The 15021-nt window shown below is 51.2% G+C and overlaps 1 protein-coding gene across 1 annotated transcript in view; it reads right to left on the bottom strand.

Moving 5' to 3' along the window:
• FANCA (FA complementation group A) overlaps positions 1-15021 on the bottom strand; it is an 850506-nt gene that overhangs the window by 663692 nt on the left and 171793 nt on the right. The window contains exon 10 of the mRNA XM_086945786.1: positions 8180-8246. Within this exon, the coding sequence (XP_086801912.1) occupies positions 8180-8246 (67 nt within the window). The remainder of the gene's footprint in view (positions 1-8179; positions 8247-15021) is intronic.

Raw genomic sequence — 15021 nt, 5'->3', positions numbered from 1 at the left:
AGCAATGCCAATAGCTCTACCTTTAATAATGCCGAGACCATTGCATTGTAAATGCTTGTTTAATTCAACCCACCAAGATAAACGTGTCTATTCTCTTCTAGAAAAGAGTGTTAACCGTGACCAGTGTAAAATTAGTCGGTAGCCTTGCCTGCTTTCAGAGTAGTGAGTAGTGAGTGCAGAGTAGTGAGTAGTGAGTAGTGAGTGGTGAGTAGTGAGTGGTGAGTGCAGAGTGGTGAGTGCAGAGTGGTGAGTGCAGAGTGGCGAGTGCAGAGTGGCGAGTGCAGAGTGGCGAGTGCAGAGTGGCGAGTGCAGAGTGGTGAGTGCAGAGTAGTGAGTGCAGAGTGCAGAGTAGTGAGTGCAGAGTAGTGAGTAGTGAGTGCAGAGTAGTGAGTGCAGAGTAGTGAGTGCAGAGTAGTGAGTGCAGAGTAGTGAGTGCAGAGTAGTGAGTGCAGAGTAGTGAGTGGTGAGTGCAGAGTGGTGAGTGCAGAGTGGTGAGTGCAGAGTGGTGAGTGCAGAGTGGTAAGTGCAGAGTGGTAAGTGCAGAGTGCAGAGTAGTGAGTGCAGAGTGCAGAGTAGTGAGTGCAGAGTAGTGAGTAGTGAGTGCAGAGTAGTGAGTAGTGAGTGCAGAGTAGTGAGTAGTGAGTGCAGAGTAGTGAGTGCAGAGTAGTGAGTTCAGAGTAGTGAGTGGTGAGTGCAGAGTGGTGAGTGCAGAGTGGTGAGTGCAGAGTGGTGAGTGCAGAGTGGTGAGTGCAGAGTAGTGAGTGCAGAGTGGTGAGTACAGAGTGGTGAGTGCAGAGTAGTGAGTGCAGAGTAGTGAGTGTAGAGTAGTGAGTGCAGAGTGGTGAGTGCAGAGTAGTGAGTAGTGAGTGCAGAGTGGTGAGTGCAGAGTAGTGAGTAGTGAGTGCAGAGTAGTGAGTGCAGAGTAGTGAGTGCAGAGTAGTGAGTGCAGAGTAGTGAGTAGTGAGTGCAGAGTAGTGAGTAGTGAGTGCAGAGTAGTGAGTGCAGAGTAGTGAGTGCAGAGTAGTGAGTGCAAAGTAGTGAGTGCAAAGTAGTGAGTAGTGAGTGCAGAGTAGTGAGTGCAGAGTAGTGAGTAGTGAGTGCAGAGTAGTGAGTAGTGAGTGCAGAGTAGTGAGTAGTGAGTGCAGAGTAGTGAGTAGTGAATGCAGAGTGGGGAGTGCAGAGTAGTGAGTGCAGAGTAGTGAGTAGTGAGTGCAGAGTAGTGAGTAGTGTGTGCAGAGTAGTGAGTAGGGAGTGCAGAGTAGTGAGTAGAGTGCAGAGTAGTGAGTAGTGAGTGCAGAGTAGTGAGTGCAGAGTAGTGAGTAGTGAGTGCAGAGTGGAGTAGTGAGTAGTGAGTGCAGAGTAGTGAGTAGTGAGTGCAGAGTAGTGAGTAGTGAGTGCAGAGTAGTGAGTAGTGAGTGAGAGTAGTGAGTGCAGAGTAGTGAGTAGAGTGCAGAGTAGTGAGTAGTGAGTGCAGAGTAGTGAGTAGTGAGTGCAGAGTAGTGAGTGCAGAGTAGTGAGTGCAGAGTAGTGAGTAGTGAGTGCAGAGTAGTGAGTGCAGAGTAGTGAGTGCAGAGTAGTGAGTAGTGCATGCAGAGTAGTGAGTAATGAGTGCGTGCAGAGTAGTGAGTGCAGAGTAGTGAGTGCAGAGTAGTGAGTGCAGAGTAGTGAGTAGTGAGTGCAGAGTAGTGAGTACAGAGTAGTGAGTGCAGAGTAGTGAGTGCAGAGTAGTGAGTAGTGAGTGCAGAGTAGTGAGTGCAGAGAAGTGAGTAGTGAGTGCAGAGTAGTGAGTAGTGAGTGCAGAGTAGTGAGTAGTGAGTGCAGAGTAGTGAGTGCAGAGTAGTGAGTGCAGAGTAGTGAGTGCAGAGTAGTGAGTAGTGAGTGCAGAGTAGTGAGAAGTGAGTAGTGAGTGCAGAGTAGTGAGTGCAGAGTAGTGAGTGCAGAGTAGTGAGTGCAGAGTAGTAAGTGCAGAGTAGTGGGTAGTGAGTGCAGAGTAGTGAGTGCAGAGTAGTGAGTGCAGAGTAGTGAGTAGTGAGTGCGGAGTAGTGAGTGCAGAGTAGTGAGTAGTGAGTGCAGAGTAGTGAGTGCAGAGTAGTGAGTGCAGAGTAGTGAGTGCAGAGTAGTGAGTAGTGAGTGCAGAGTAGTGAGTGCAGAGTAGTGAGTGCAGAGTAGTGAGTAGTGAGTGCAGAGTAGTGAGGGCAGAAGTAGTACATTTGAGTGCAGAGTAGTGAGTGCAGAGTAGTGAGTGCAGAGTAGTGAGTAGTGAGTGCAGAGTAGTGAGTAGTGAGTGCAGAGTAGTGAGTAGTGAGTGCAGAGTAGTGATTGCAGAGTAGTGATTGCAGAGTAGTGAGTGCAGAGTACTGAGTAGTGAGTGCAGAGTAGTGAGTAGTGAGTGCAGAGTAGTGAGTAGTGAGTGCAGAGTAGTGAGTTTAGATTAGTGAGTGCAGAGTAGTGAGTGCAGAGTAGTGAGTGCAGAGTAGTGAGTAGTGAGTGCAGAGTAGTGAGTGCAGAGTAGTGAGTAGTGAGTGCAGAGTAGTGAGTGCAGAGTAGTGAGTAGTGAGTGCAGAGTAGTGAGTGCAGAGTAGTGAGTAGTAAGTGCAGAGTAGTGAGTAGTGAGTGCAGAGTAGTGAGTGCAGAGTAGTGAGTAGTGAGTGCAGAGTAATGAGTAGTGAGTGCAGAGTAGTGAGTAGTGAGTGCAGAGTAGTGAGTAGTGAGTGCAGAGTAGTGAGTGCAGAGTAGTGAGTGCAGAGTAGTGAGTGCAGAGTAGTGAGTGCAGAGCAGTGAGTGCAGAGTAGTGAGTGCAGAGTAGTGAGTGCAGAGTAGTGAGTGCAGAGTAGTGAGTGCAGAGTGGTGAGTGCAGAGTGGTGAGTGCAGAGTGGTGAGTGTGTGAGCGTGCAGGGTGAACAGTGTGTGAGCGTGCAGGGTGAACAATTCCAATCCAAACCACATAATTCCATTACACACCACATGCATACACTCCATAACACATGGCTAAAAGACATTGCCATTTACAATGCCATTAGCTCTAACTCAAATAAATCCGAGACCTATTGCATTTCCAATGCTTGTTATGACCTGCTGTCAAGTTTCATTCCTCAAAATATGCATTTTATTTGAAACGAGCAGCGGACTGGCGCGAGCCTAACACGAAAGGATAGAGAGAATTGCGTCCGAGTATAAAACACAACGCATGTTATTATTATTATTATTATTATTTTGAAGCTTATAAAGCGCACGGCTACCCCCAACGGGGGTGTCCCGGCGCTGCAGACAACAGACACCAGAGGGATTCAGTATGAGGCTAGATCATGGAAAAGAACCAAGTCTTGAGTTTCCTCCGAAATAAGGACTCGCCAGACCCCTTGGCCCCCGCAAATTCCACTCCGCCCGCATAACGTACGACGCCGCAACCCTTTCAGCTCTTAACCCCGGCCGCCCACCAAACTGCTACCAAGCCGCCCCAGGACACACCCATGGACCCTTCACCTGCCACTCCTGCAAGTTCGACTGCATCAGGACCCACACCAAATCCACAAACTCCAAACAGAGCTCCGACACTAACCACCTAAAGTGCACCCTGCTCAACACCCGCTCGGTCCACAGACACGCCAGTGAACTCTGGAACCTACTCGACACTACATCGCCGGATGTCGCCTTCCTTTCAGAAACCTGGATGAACGCCTCATCAACGTCCGACATCGCCATAGCCATCCCGGACGGCTACAAGATCATCCGAAAGGACCGCACCAACCAAACAGGAGGAGGCATTGCCATCGTCCATAAGAACACCATCCGCATCACGACCAGTTCCGACGATTACCTCGCTACCGCCGAACACCTTCACTTCCAGATCAACACCGACCCCAAGACCACACTCAGAGGCACCCTCATATACAGACCACCAGGACCCCGCACACAATTCAGCGAAGACATCACTGACTTCATCAGCCCACACGCCCTCCCCTCCGAGGACTACATTCTACTGGGAGACCTCAACTTCCACCTGGAAAAGAAAAACGACTGCAACACTACCACCCTTCTGGACAACCTGGCCAACCTCGGACTCGAAAAACTTGTCAATACCCCCACCCACTATGCCGGACACACGCTCGACCCAATATTCACCTCCAGCAAGCACATCTCCTTCAATCACACCACAGCTCTCCACTGGACGGACCACAGCTGCGTTCACTTCAACTACAAAAAGACCACGACACACAACCCCCCACAACCTATCCCCCGAAGAAACTGGAACAAAATTACCACCGACCAGCTCTTCACATCGCTTCACCAAAACCCTCCTGCCAAATCATCGGACCCAAACCAAGCAGCCACCAACCTCACACAATGGATCACCCACAGCGCCGACAAACTAGCACCCTTGAAAAACCATCAAATCAAGCAAGGTAGCAAAAAAGCCCCCTGGTTCAACGATGACCTAAAAAAATCCAAGAAGTTCTGTCGTACCCTCGAGAAAGCCTGGAGAAAAAACCCAACCACTAACAACCTGGCCACCTTCAAGAACGCCACCCGCAAACACCACCAACTGATCCGATCCACCAGGAAATCAGCATTCAAGGATCTTCTTGACAACAACACCCAAAACAGCAAGGAACTATTCAACATCGTCAAAGAATTTACCAACCCCACCGCCGGCACCAACGGCATCACTCCCTCCCAAGACCTCTGCGACCTCACTCAGCCCCACCCTCTTCAACGTATACATGAGTCCCCTCGCATCCATCGCGCGCCAACAAAACCTCAACATCATCTCCTACGCAGACGACACCCAGCTGATCCTCTCCCTCACCAAAGACCCAAACACCGCCAAAACCAACTTACACGAAGGAATGAAAGAAGTAGCCGAGTGGATGAAGAACAGCCGTTTAAAACTGAACTCGGACAAAACGGAAGTCCTCATCTTTGGTTCATCCCCCGCTGCCTGGGACGACTCATGGTGGCCACTGACCCTGGGAACCGCACCCATACCTACGGACCACGCACGTAACCTGGGCTTCATCCTGGACTCCTCTCTCTCGATGACCAGACAAGTCAACACCGTCTCATCATCATACTTCAACATCCTACGCATGCTCAAAAAAATCTTCTGCTGGATCCCCACCGAAACAAGAAAGACGGTCACCCACGCACTGGTCACAAGCCGACTGGATTACGGAAACACCCTTTACGCCGGAACCACAGCCAAACTACAGAAAAAACTCCAACGCATCCAAAACGCCTCAGCCAGACTCATACTGGACATCCCCCGTCAAGCTCACATTTCCGGTCACCTGAAAGACCTCCACTGGCTCCCCGTCAACCAGAGAATAACGTTCCGTCTCCTCTCCCACGCACACAAAGCCCTCTACGACCTAGGACCCGAGTGCCTCAACACGCGACTGTCCTTCTACACCCCTACCCGCCAACTACATTCGTCCAATCAAACCCTCGCCGCAATTCCGCGCATCCATAGATCCACCATGAGGGGGAAGATCCTTCTCCTACTTAGCGGCCAAAACCTGGAATTCTCTCCCCACCCACCTCCACCTTACACAGAACCACCTCTCCTTCAGAAAGCAACTAACAACTTGGATATTCGATAAGTAAAGTACCCCTCCCCTCCCCCAAGCGCCTTGAGACCCTCTGGATGAGTAGTGCGATATACAAATTTTTGAACTTGAACTTAGGGATAGATCTAAGATCCAACGGGAGGCGATTCCAGAGTTTAGATGTGACCACCGCAAAGGCCCGGCCCCCTGTTCGTGCAAGACGGAAACATGGGGTGTACATCAGGCGAAGATGGTTTGACCTCAGGTCACGTACCGATTGAGTGACTTTGAGTCTATGCCTCAAATATGCAGGGCCTCGACCATTGAGAGCCCTTAAGGCAATGACTAAGGACTTAAATTATATACGTTGACTCACCGGCAACCAATGCAGTGAGGCCAGGTATGGTGTAATGGAGTGGCGATATGGAATGTTACAAATCAGCCTGGCTGCGGCATTCTGCACTATCTGTAAACGCTTGATAAGATAGGCCGGGGCTCCCACGTACAGACTGTTTGCATAGTCCAAGTGGGACGTGATCAAGGCGTGAATCACCGTCCTCCGTGAATCAAATGAGAGAAAGGGAACTATCTCCTTAATCATGCGGAGCTTTCCGAAGCAAGATGCCGAAACTTTGTTGATTTGGGTTTTACAGGACAGCGCCGAATCAAATAGGAAACCCAAATTACGAGCAGATTGTTCTGGGGCAGGGGGGGGATTCAGTTCTATAGGCCACCATATGTTGGCTGGTATGGGAGCATACAGGGGGGAGGGGGGGAGAGGAGGGGGGGAGAGGAGGGGGGGGAGGGGAGGGGAGAAAGGAGGGGAGGGGAGGGGGGACGGGAGGGGGCGAGGGGGGGTGAGGGGAGGGGAGGAGGGGGGACAGGAGGGGGCGGGGGGAGTAGAGGGGAGGGGGGAGGGAGGGAGGGGAGGGGAGGGGGTATGTCTGTACGCTTGTGTGTGTGTGTGTTCGTGTGTGCGCGCGGCGGCGGGGGGGGGTCTCTATGTGTGCTTGCGTGTATGTGTGCGTGTGTGTGTCTCTTTGTGTGCGCTCGTGTGTGTCTGCTTACATGGAGCTAAAAGGGAGACAGGAGATGGTGAACGGGGGTAGGGGGGAGGGGAGGGGATATGAGGGGAGGAGAGGAGGGGAGGAGGGGGGAGGAGGGGGGGAGGAGGGGGGAGGGGGGAGGAGGGGGGAGGAGGGGGGACGGGAGGGGGACGGGAGGGGGCGGGGAGGGGGGTGTGTGTCTCTGTACGCTTGTGTGTGTGTGTGTGTGTGTGCGCTCGTGTGTGTGTGTGCGCGCGCGCAGCGGGGGTCTCTATGTGTGCATGCGTGTATGTGTGTGCGTGTGTGTGTCTCTGTGTGTGCGCCCGTGTGTGTCTGCTTACATGGAGCTAAAAGGGAGACAGGAGATGGTGAGCGCGCGCGCGACCTGATCTGGTTCCTGAGGCTGCGCGTGCCCATCTCTTGTCTCCCTTAGCTCCTTGTAAGCAGAACCAACGACAATGGGCCTCGCAGCGACATCACTTTGCGATCATCGCAGGTACGAGACCTAACAATGCATGGCATCCTGCGAGCACCGCACCACTGTCGGTGCCTTCCCTTCTCTTTCCTCCAGAAGCTGTGCTCTCTGCTTTTCAACACCACTCTGTCAGGCTCCCAGAGACCCCTACCAGACCAGCCTGAAACTCCTTTATCAGGCGGCAACAGTGGTTTAGAAGGTCTGTTACCCAGCATTGCTATGTAACTGCAGCGAATGACTGGATCGACAATCCATTCATTCTCTTTGAAGGTGCTCTATGAGCGCTATGCTTAACAATTCTTTTTTTGCTAAACAGATTTGATTGATTCTTGCACAGAGAGAAATATTAATAATACGACACACAAGTAGCTTGGTGGAGAAAGGTAAACAACGTTCACTCGAGGCATTGGCATCCCGGAGATACAGCACAATAATATAAAGCAACAACATCAGCACTCCAGTGTTTAGTTGGGACCATAGGCCAAATGGCCGGGCCATTTCCCCCAAATTCGACCATGGTTATGGGGATAGCCCCTGGCCTCTTAACTGGGTTTTCCTGTTGTGCACACCAGTCCACCCCCAGGTGCCACTGCGAAAGAGGAGTGAACTTCCAGCGAGTGACAATGTTGCATTTGGTGACCAAAATGGCCATCCCTAAGAAGGACCGATCAGCCCTCGTGACCCAGAGCCGTCAAGGACATCCAGCCGAAGCATTAAAGGGGAGAGGCGGACTTCCCACCCCAGCACCTCAGTCACCTCTCCCACCACCGTGACCGCAGTCCAGGACTTTTGAATCCTGGGGCATAGCCAGACCATGCGATAGAAATTGATGCTGTTACCACAGCTGGGGCAAGTTGGTTCAGATATAGAAGTTAAGCACATTCTTATTATTTCTTTCATTGAAACCATGATCTGTCTGTATTACGCAATGTCACAAGTTTACATATGATTTTAGTATTTCATTCACGCACTGGAGCAAGGATTGTTGGATATTGTTGTGCTTCGATTCAGGTGCAACTCCATTCATGAAGGGCTGCGTGTGATGATCTGAGATCAATTCTGCTGGAGAGTGTTATTTCCTATTAAGACCCAGGAGGGGAGTGTGTTCTTACCAGTGCTCTGCCGTCTGAAGCCTCTCTCTCGCAGCCTGTTTTCCTTCAGTGATGGCATCAAGGACCCCTGAGGCAGGGATACAAAAGAGAAGCTTGGACTCATACAGTGAGCACTGCCTCAACAGGCAACATACAACAGAGGAAAAGCCAAGACACCATGCAAGTGTTCTATGAAGCATACAAATAAGCAAAATTAAAATAGAGTGATGCAATTCAATTGTGTGTTCACCGCCTCTTTAATGTAAAGGCACACAGCATGCCAATGCTTCTCTGGCTGGAAAGTTGCGATATAGCTGCACCTGTGTTTTGGTCCATCTTCGTTTCCCTGCCCACCCCCAAAACTGCTCCCTAGTTGCTTAGCACTGCCCCACTGGTTGGTTGGTTCTGGATTGGTCCTGCATGGTGTATATACTCGGGTTCCTTTATAAGCACCCAAAGTAGAAGTAAACTGACCACACACTTAAGAGCTGTGACCCAAAACAAGATAAGAGCACCTCTCGCCTCACTTGTGCATGAGACCAAAACACTTACCACACTAGCTTACAATACACAACATAAACAACACACTTCCAACCACACACCGAAAAGTGTAGCTTGCTAGTCGTCGAGGCAGAGCTTCAGGTGCCCGCATAAGAGGAGCAAGTATTAAATAAATGCCACAGTACAATACAATGACTGGAAAAGCTTCTTCAGGAACACTCCGGTGAGTCATTCATTGATGTACCACCATCAACAACAGGACTTATTACTACACCACAAGGTGTTCTGCTGTTAAAAATAAATCCTTTTCTAATTCTTAAGTTTCAGACTAAATGAGACTTAGAAGGAGCTTACATTGTAATGTAAAATGCGTGAGGAGAATGAAGGGCTATGAGGTGGAATTGTGGAGCTGGCAAAAATAAGATCTATGTGCTGTTGAGTAAATAAAGCTATTTATTACTGTCATACCAGCAAAGGGAAAGAAACGTCCTTACAGAGCAGTCAGCAATACCTCTGAATTTCACTGGTCTACACATGGACAATCGAAGAATGTTTATCACCACTTGTTATCTTCTAGTCTCCTCATTACTGAACTAACAGTGTAACTGCTACCAAACACTTGTCCCCTCATGTCTATTACCACATTCACCGTCTCACCGCTCCCGGGGTTACCGCACACATGTCTCCTAATGTCCATTACCACATTCACACTCTCACCACACCTGGGGCTACCAAACACCTGTCCCCTCATGTCCATTACCACATTCACTCTCACAGCTCCCGGGGCTACCAAATACCTGTCCATTACCACATTCACACTCTCACAGATGTCGCACACCTGTCCCCTTATGTCCATTACCACAGTCACCGTCTCAAGCTCCCAGGGCTACCAAACACCTGTCCCCTCATGTCCATTACCACATTCACCGCTCCCGGGCTACCGAACACCTGTCCCCTCATGTCCATTACCACATTCACACACTCACCACTCCCGGGCTACTGAACACCTGTCCCCTCATGTCCATTACCACATTAACACACTCACCACTACCGGGCTACCGAACACCTGTCCCCTCATGTCCATTACCACATTCACACACTCACTGCTCCAGGGGCTACCGAACACCTGTCCCCTCATGTCCATTACCACATTCACACACTCACTGCTCCAGTGGCTACAAAACACCTGTCCCCTCATGTCCATTATCCCATTCACACTCTTACAGTTCCTGGGACTACCAAACACCTGTCCCCTTATGTCCATTACCATATTCACACACTCACCACTCCTGCTGCACCCAAACACCTGTCCCCTCATGTCCATTACCACATTTACACACTCACCACTCTTGGGCTACGGAACATGTGTCCCCTCATGTCCATTACCACATTCACACACTCACCACTCCCGGGCTACCGAACACCTGTCCCCCTCATGTCCATTACCACATTCACACACTCACCGTTCCCGGGTTACCGAACACCTGTCCCCTCATGTTCATTACCATATTCACACTCACCACTCCTGCCGCTACCAAACACCTGTCCCCTCATGTCCATTACCACATTCACACACTCACCGCTCCCGGGCTACAGAGCACCTGTCCCCTCATGTCCATTACCACATTCACACACTCACCACTCCCGGGCTACCGAACACCTGTCCCCTCATGTCCATTACCACATTAACACACTCACCACTCCCGGGCTACCGAACACCTGTCCCCTCATGTCCATTACCACATTCACACACTCACTGCTCCAGGGGCTACCGAACACCTGTCCCCTCATGTCCATTACCACATTCACACACTCACTGCTCCAGTGGCTACAAAACACCTGTCCCCTCATGTCCATTATCGCATTCACACTCTTACAGTTCCTGGGACTACCACACACCTGTCCCCTTATGTCCATTACCATATTCACACACTCACCACTCCTGCTGCTACCAAACACCTGTCCCCTCATGTCCATTACCACATTTACACACTCACCACTCTTGGGCTACGGAACACCTGTCCCCTCATGTCCATTACCACATTCACACACTCACCACTCCCGGGCTACCGAACACCTGTCCCCCTCATGTCCATTACCACATTCACACACTCACCGTTCCCGGGTTACCGAACACCTGTCCCCTCATGTTCATTACCATATTCACACTCACCACTCCTGCCGCTACCAAACACCTGTCCCCTCATGTCCATTACCACATTCACACACTCACCGCTCCCGGGCTACAGAGCACCTGTCCCCTCATGTCCATTACCACATTCACACACTCACTGCTCCAGGCGCTACCGAACACCTGTCCACTCATGTCCATTACCACATTGACACTCACACCACTCCCGCCGCTACCAAACACCTGTCCCCTCATGTCCATTACCTCATTCATACACTCAGCGCTCCCGGGCTACCAAACACCTGTCCCCTCATGTCCATTACCACATTCACACAGTCACCGTTCCTGCCGCTACCAAACACCTGTCCCCTCATGTCCATTTCCACACTCACAATCTCACAGCTCCCGGGGCTAAGGAACACCTTTCCCCTCATGTCCATTACCGCATTCACACACTCACCGCTCCCGGGGCTACCGAACACCCGTCCCCTCATGTCCATTACCACATTCACACTCTCACCACTCCCGGGGCTACCGAACACCTGTTCCCTCATGTCCATTACCACATTCACATTCTCACTGCTCCCGGGTCTACCGAACACCTGTCCCCTAATGTCCATTACCACATTCACACACTACCTGTCCAGGGGCTACCGAACACCTGTCCATTACCGCATTCACACTCTCACCGATCCCGGGGCTATCGCACACCTGTTCCCTTATGTCCATTACCACAGTCACTGTCTCACCGCTCCTGGGGCTACCAAACACCTGTCCCCCTCACGGCCATTACCACATTCAAACTCTCACTGCTCCCGAAGCTACCAAACACCCATCCCCTCATGTCCATTATCACATTCACACACTCACCGCTCCCAGGTCTACTGCACACCTGTCCCCTCACGTTCATTATCACATTCACCGTCTCAAGCTTCCAGGGCTACCAAACAGCTGTCCCCTCATGTCCTTTACCACAATCACACTCTCACCACTCCCGGGGCTACCGAACACCTGTGCCCTCATGTCTATTACCGCATTCACACTCTCATAGCTCCCGGGTCTTCCGAACAGCTGTCCCCTCATGTCCATTACCACAATCACACTCTCACCACTCCCGGGGCTACCGAACAGCTGACCCCTCATGTCTATTACCACATTCAGATTCTCACCGCTCCTGGGGCTACCGAACACCTGTACCCTCATTTCCATTACTAAATTCACATTCTCATTGCTCGCAGGGCTACCGAACACCCGTCCCCTCATGTCCATTACCACATTCACACTCTCACCACTCCCGGGGCTACCGAACACCTGTTCCCTCATGTCCATTACCACATTCACATTCTCACTGCTCCCGGGTCTACCGAACACCTGTCCCCTAATGTCCATTACCACATTCACACACTACCTGCTACAGGGGCTACCGAACACCTGTCCATTACCGCATTCACACTCTCACCGATCCCGGGGCTATCGCACACCTGTTCCCTTATGTCCATTACCACAGTCACTGTCTCACCGCTCCTGGGGCTACCAAACACCTGTCCCCCTCACGGCCATTACCACATTCAAACTCTCACTGCTCCCGAAGCTACCAAACACCCATCCCCTCATGTCCATTATCACATTCACACACTCACCGCTCCCAGGTCTACTGCACACCTGTCCCCTCACGTTCATTATCACATTCACCGTCTCAAGATCCCAGGGCTACCAAACAGCTGTCCCCTCATGTCCTTTACCACAATCACACTCTCACCACTCCCGGGGCTACCGAACACCTGTCCCCTCATGTCTATTACCGCATTCACACTCTCATAGCTCCCGGGTCTTCAGAACAGCTGTCCCCTCATGTCCATTACCACAATCACACTCTCACCACTCCCGGGGCTACCGAACAGCTGACCCCTCATGTCTATTACCACATTCAGATTCTCACCGCTCCCGGGGCTACCGAACACCTGTACCCTCATTTCCATTACTAAATTCACATTCTCATTGCTCGCAGGGCTACCGAACACCCGTCCCCTCATGTCCATTACCACATTCACACTCTCACCACTCTTCGGCTACCGAACACCTGTTCCCTCATGTCCATTACCACATTCACATTCTCACTGCTCCCGGGTCTACCGAACACCTGTCCCCTAATGTCCATTACCACATTCACACACTACCTGCTACAGGGGCTACCGAACACCTGTCCATTACCGCATTCACACTCTCACCGATCCCGGGGCTATCGCACACCTGTTCCCTTATGTCCATTACCACAGTCACTGTCTCACCGCTCCTGGGGCTACCAAACACCTGTCCCCCTCACGGCCATTACCACATTCAAATTCTCACTGCTCCCAAAGCTACCAAACACCCATCCCCTCATGTCCATTATCACATTCACACACTCACCGCTCCCAGGTCTACTGCACACCTGTCCCCTCACGTTCATTATCACATTCACCGTCTCAAGATCCCAGGGCTACCAAACAGCTGTCCCCTCATGTCCTTTACCACAATCACACTCTCACCACTCCCGGGGCTACCGAACACCTGTCCCCTCATGTCTATTACCGCATTCACACTCTCATAGCTCCCGGGTCTTCCGAACAGCTGTCCCCTCATGTCCATTACCACAATCACACTCTCACCACTCCCGGGGCTACCGAACAGCTGACCCCTCATGTCTATTACCACATTCAGATTCTCACCGCTCCCGGGGCTACCGAACACCTGTACCCTCATTTCCATTACTAAATTCACATTCTCATTGCTCGCAGGGCTACCGAAGACCTGTCCCCTCATATCCATTACCACATTCACACTCTCACCACTCCTGGGGCTACCAAACACCTGTCCCCTCATGTCCATTACCGCATTCACACTCTCACCGCTCATGGGTCTACTGAACACCTGTCCCCGCATGTTCATTACCAAATTCACACACTCACCGCTCCCGGGGCTACCGCTCACATGTCCCCTGATGTCCATTACCACAGTCACTGTATCACAGCTCCTGGGGCTACCAAACACCTGTCCCCTCATGTCCATTACAACATTCACACACTCACTACTCCTTGGGCTACCGAAGACCTGTCCCCTTATGTCCATTACCGAACACCTGTCCCTTCATGTCCATTGCCGCATTCACACTCTTACAGCTCCCGGGGCTACCACACACCTCTCCCCTTATGTCCATTACCACAGTCACCGTCGCATCGCTCCTGGGGCTACCAAACACCTGTCCTCTTATATCCATTCCACAGTCACCGTCACACTGCTCCCGGGGGGGTAAATAACGTTTACCCCAAAACTTTCTTAACGCAGGGAATCACAACGCGGTCGTGACGCGACCGCATTGTGATTTCGCACACCTTACTCCGCAAGTCGGAACGACGACTTGCGGAGGGGGGGGGGGGGGGGGGTGTTGGATTTAAAATCCAACACCTTCCCTAGTGTCCGCACAGACTGGAGTTGGAATAGTAAATTATACTATTCCAACATCCAGCACTCCCCCTCCGCAAGTCGTTGATCCGACTTGCGGAGTAATGGTATGCGGAATCACAACGCGGTCGTTGTCACAACCGCGTTGTGATTCCCTGCAGGGGAAAAGGCAGCGGAATAACATCACAGTTCCTCCCGGGGCTCCCAAACACCTTTCCCCTCATGTCCATTACTGCATTCAAACTCTCACCTCTCCTGAAGCTTCCAAACACCTGTCCCTTCATGTCCATTACCACATTCACACACACCGCTCCTGGGGCTACCAAACACCTGTCCCCCCTCATGTCCAATACCAATCACCACTTTTGGACACATGCTTTCCAAAACCTTACAAAGGCATAAAAAAAAAAAATGACCGTCCCCAGTGTATTCATCATGAGCCACCTGTATTTTTATGTCTTGCTCTTACTGATTACAGTCTGTTCAGCTCTCTGACTATTAATGCAAATCTCCAGGACTCCACGCTACCTGTACATCATTTTATGTACCTCTCCATCACTCCTCTCGCCATACTCCCACTGCTGCATTGCTGGGGTACCACTTACCACGAAACTTAAATGCCCTCTATATCAGTTCTGTACTCTCCCTGGTGCTATATAATTAAATGCTAGGAGCTTCACAATATAATTCATACGATTCCCATCCTTCCCAAAGCTGTATTAATAATGCAGGACTGGCTCCAGTGTATCCATTTATCCACCCAGCCAGCCATCTATCCATCTGTTTGTCA

This window comes from Lissotriton vulgaris, chromosome 12 (genome assembly GCF_964263255.1).
Source record: "Lissotriton vulgaris chromosome 12, aLisVul1.2, whole genome shotgun sequence".
In the NCBI taxonomy this organism is placed as follows: Eukaryota; Metazoa; Chordata; class Amphibia; order Caudata; family Salamandridae; genus Lissotriton; species Lissotriton vulgaris.
The sequence above is the reverse complement of the archived record's forward strand: the minus strand, read 5'-3'. Positions and strand labels throughout refer to the sequence as shown.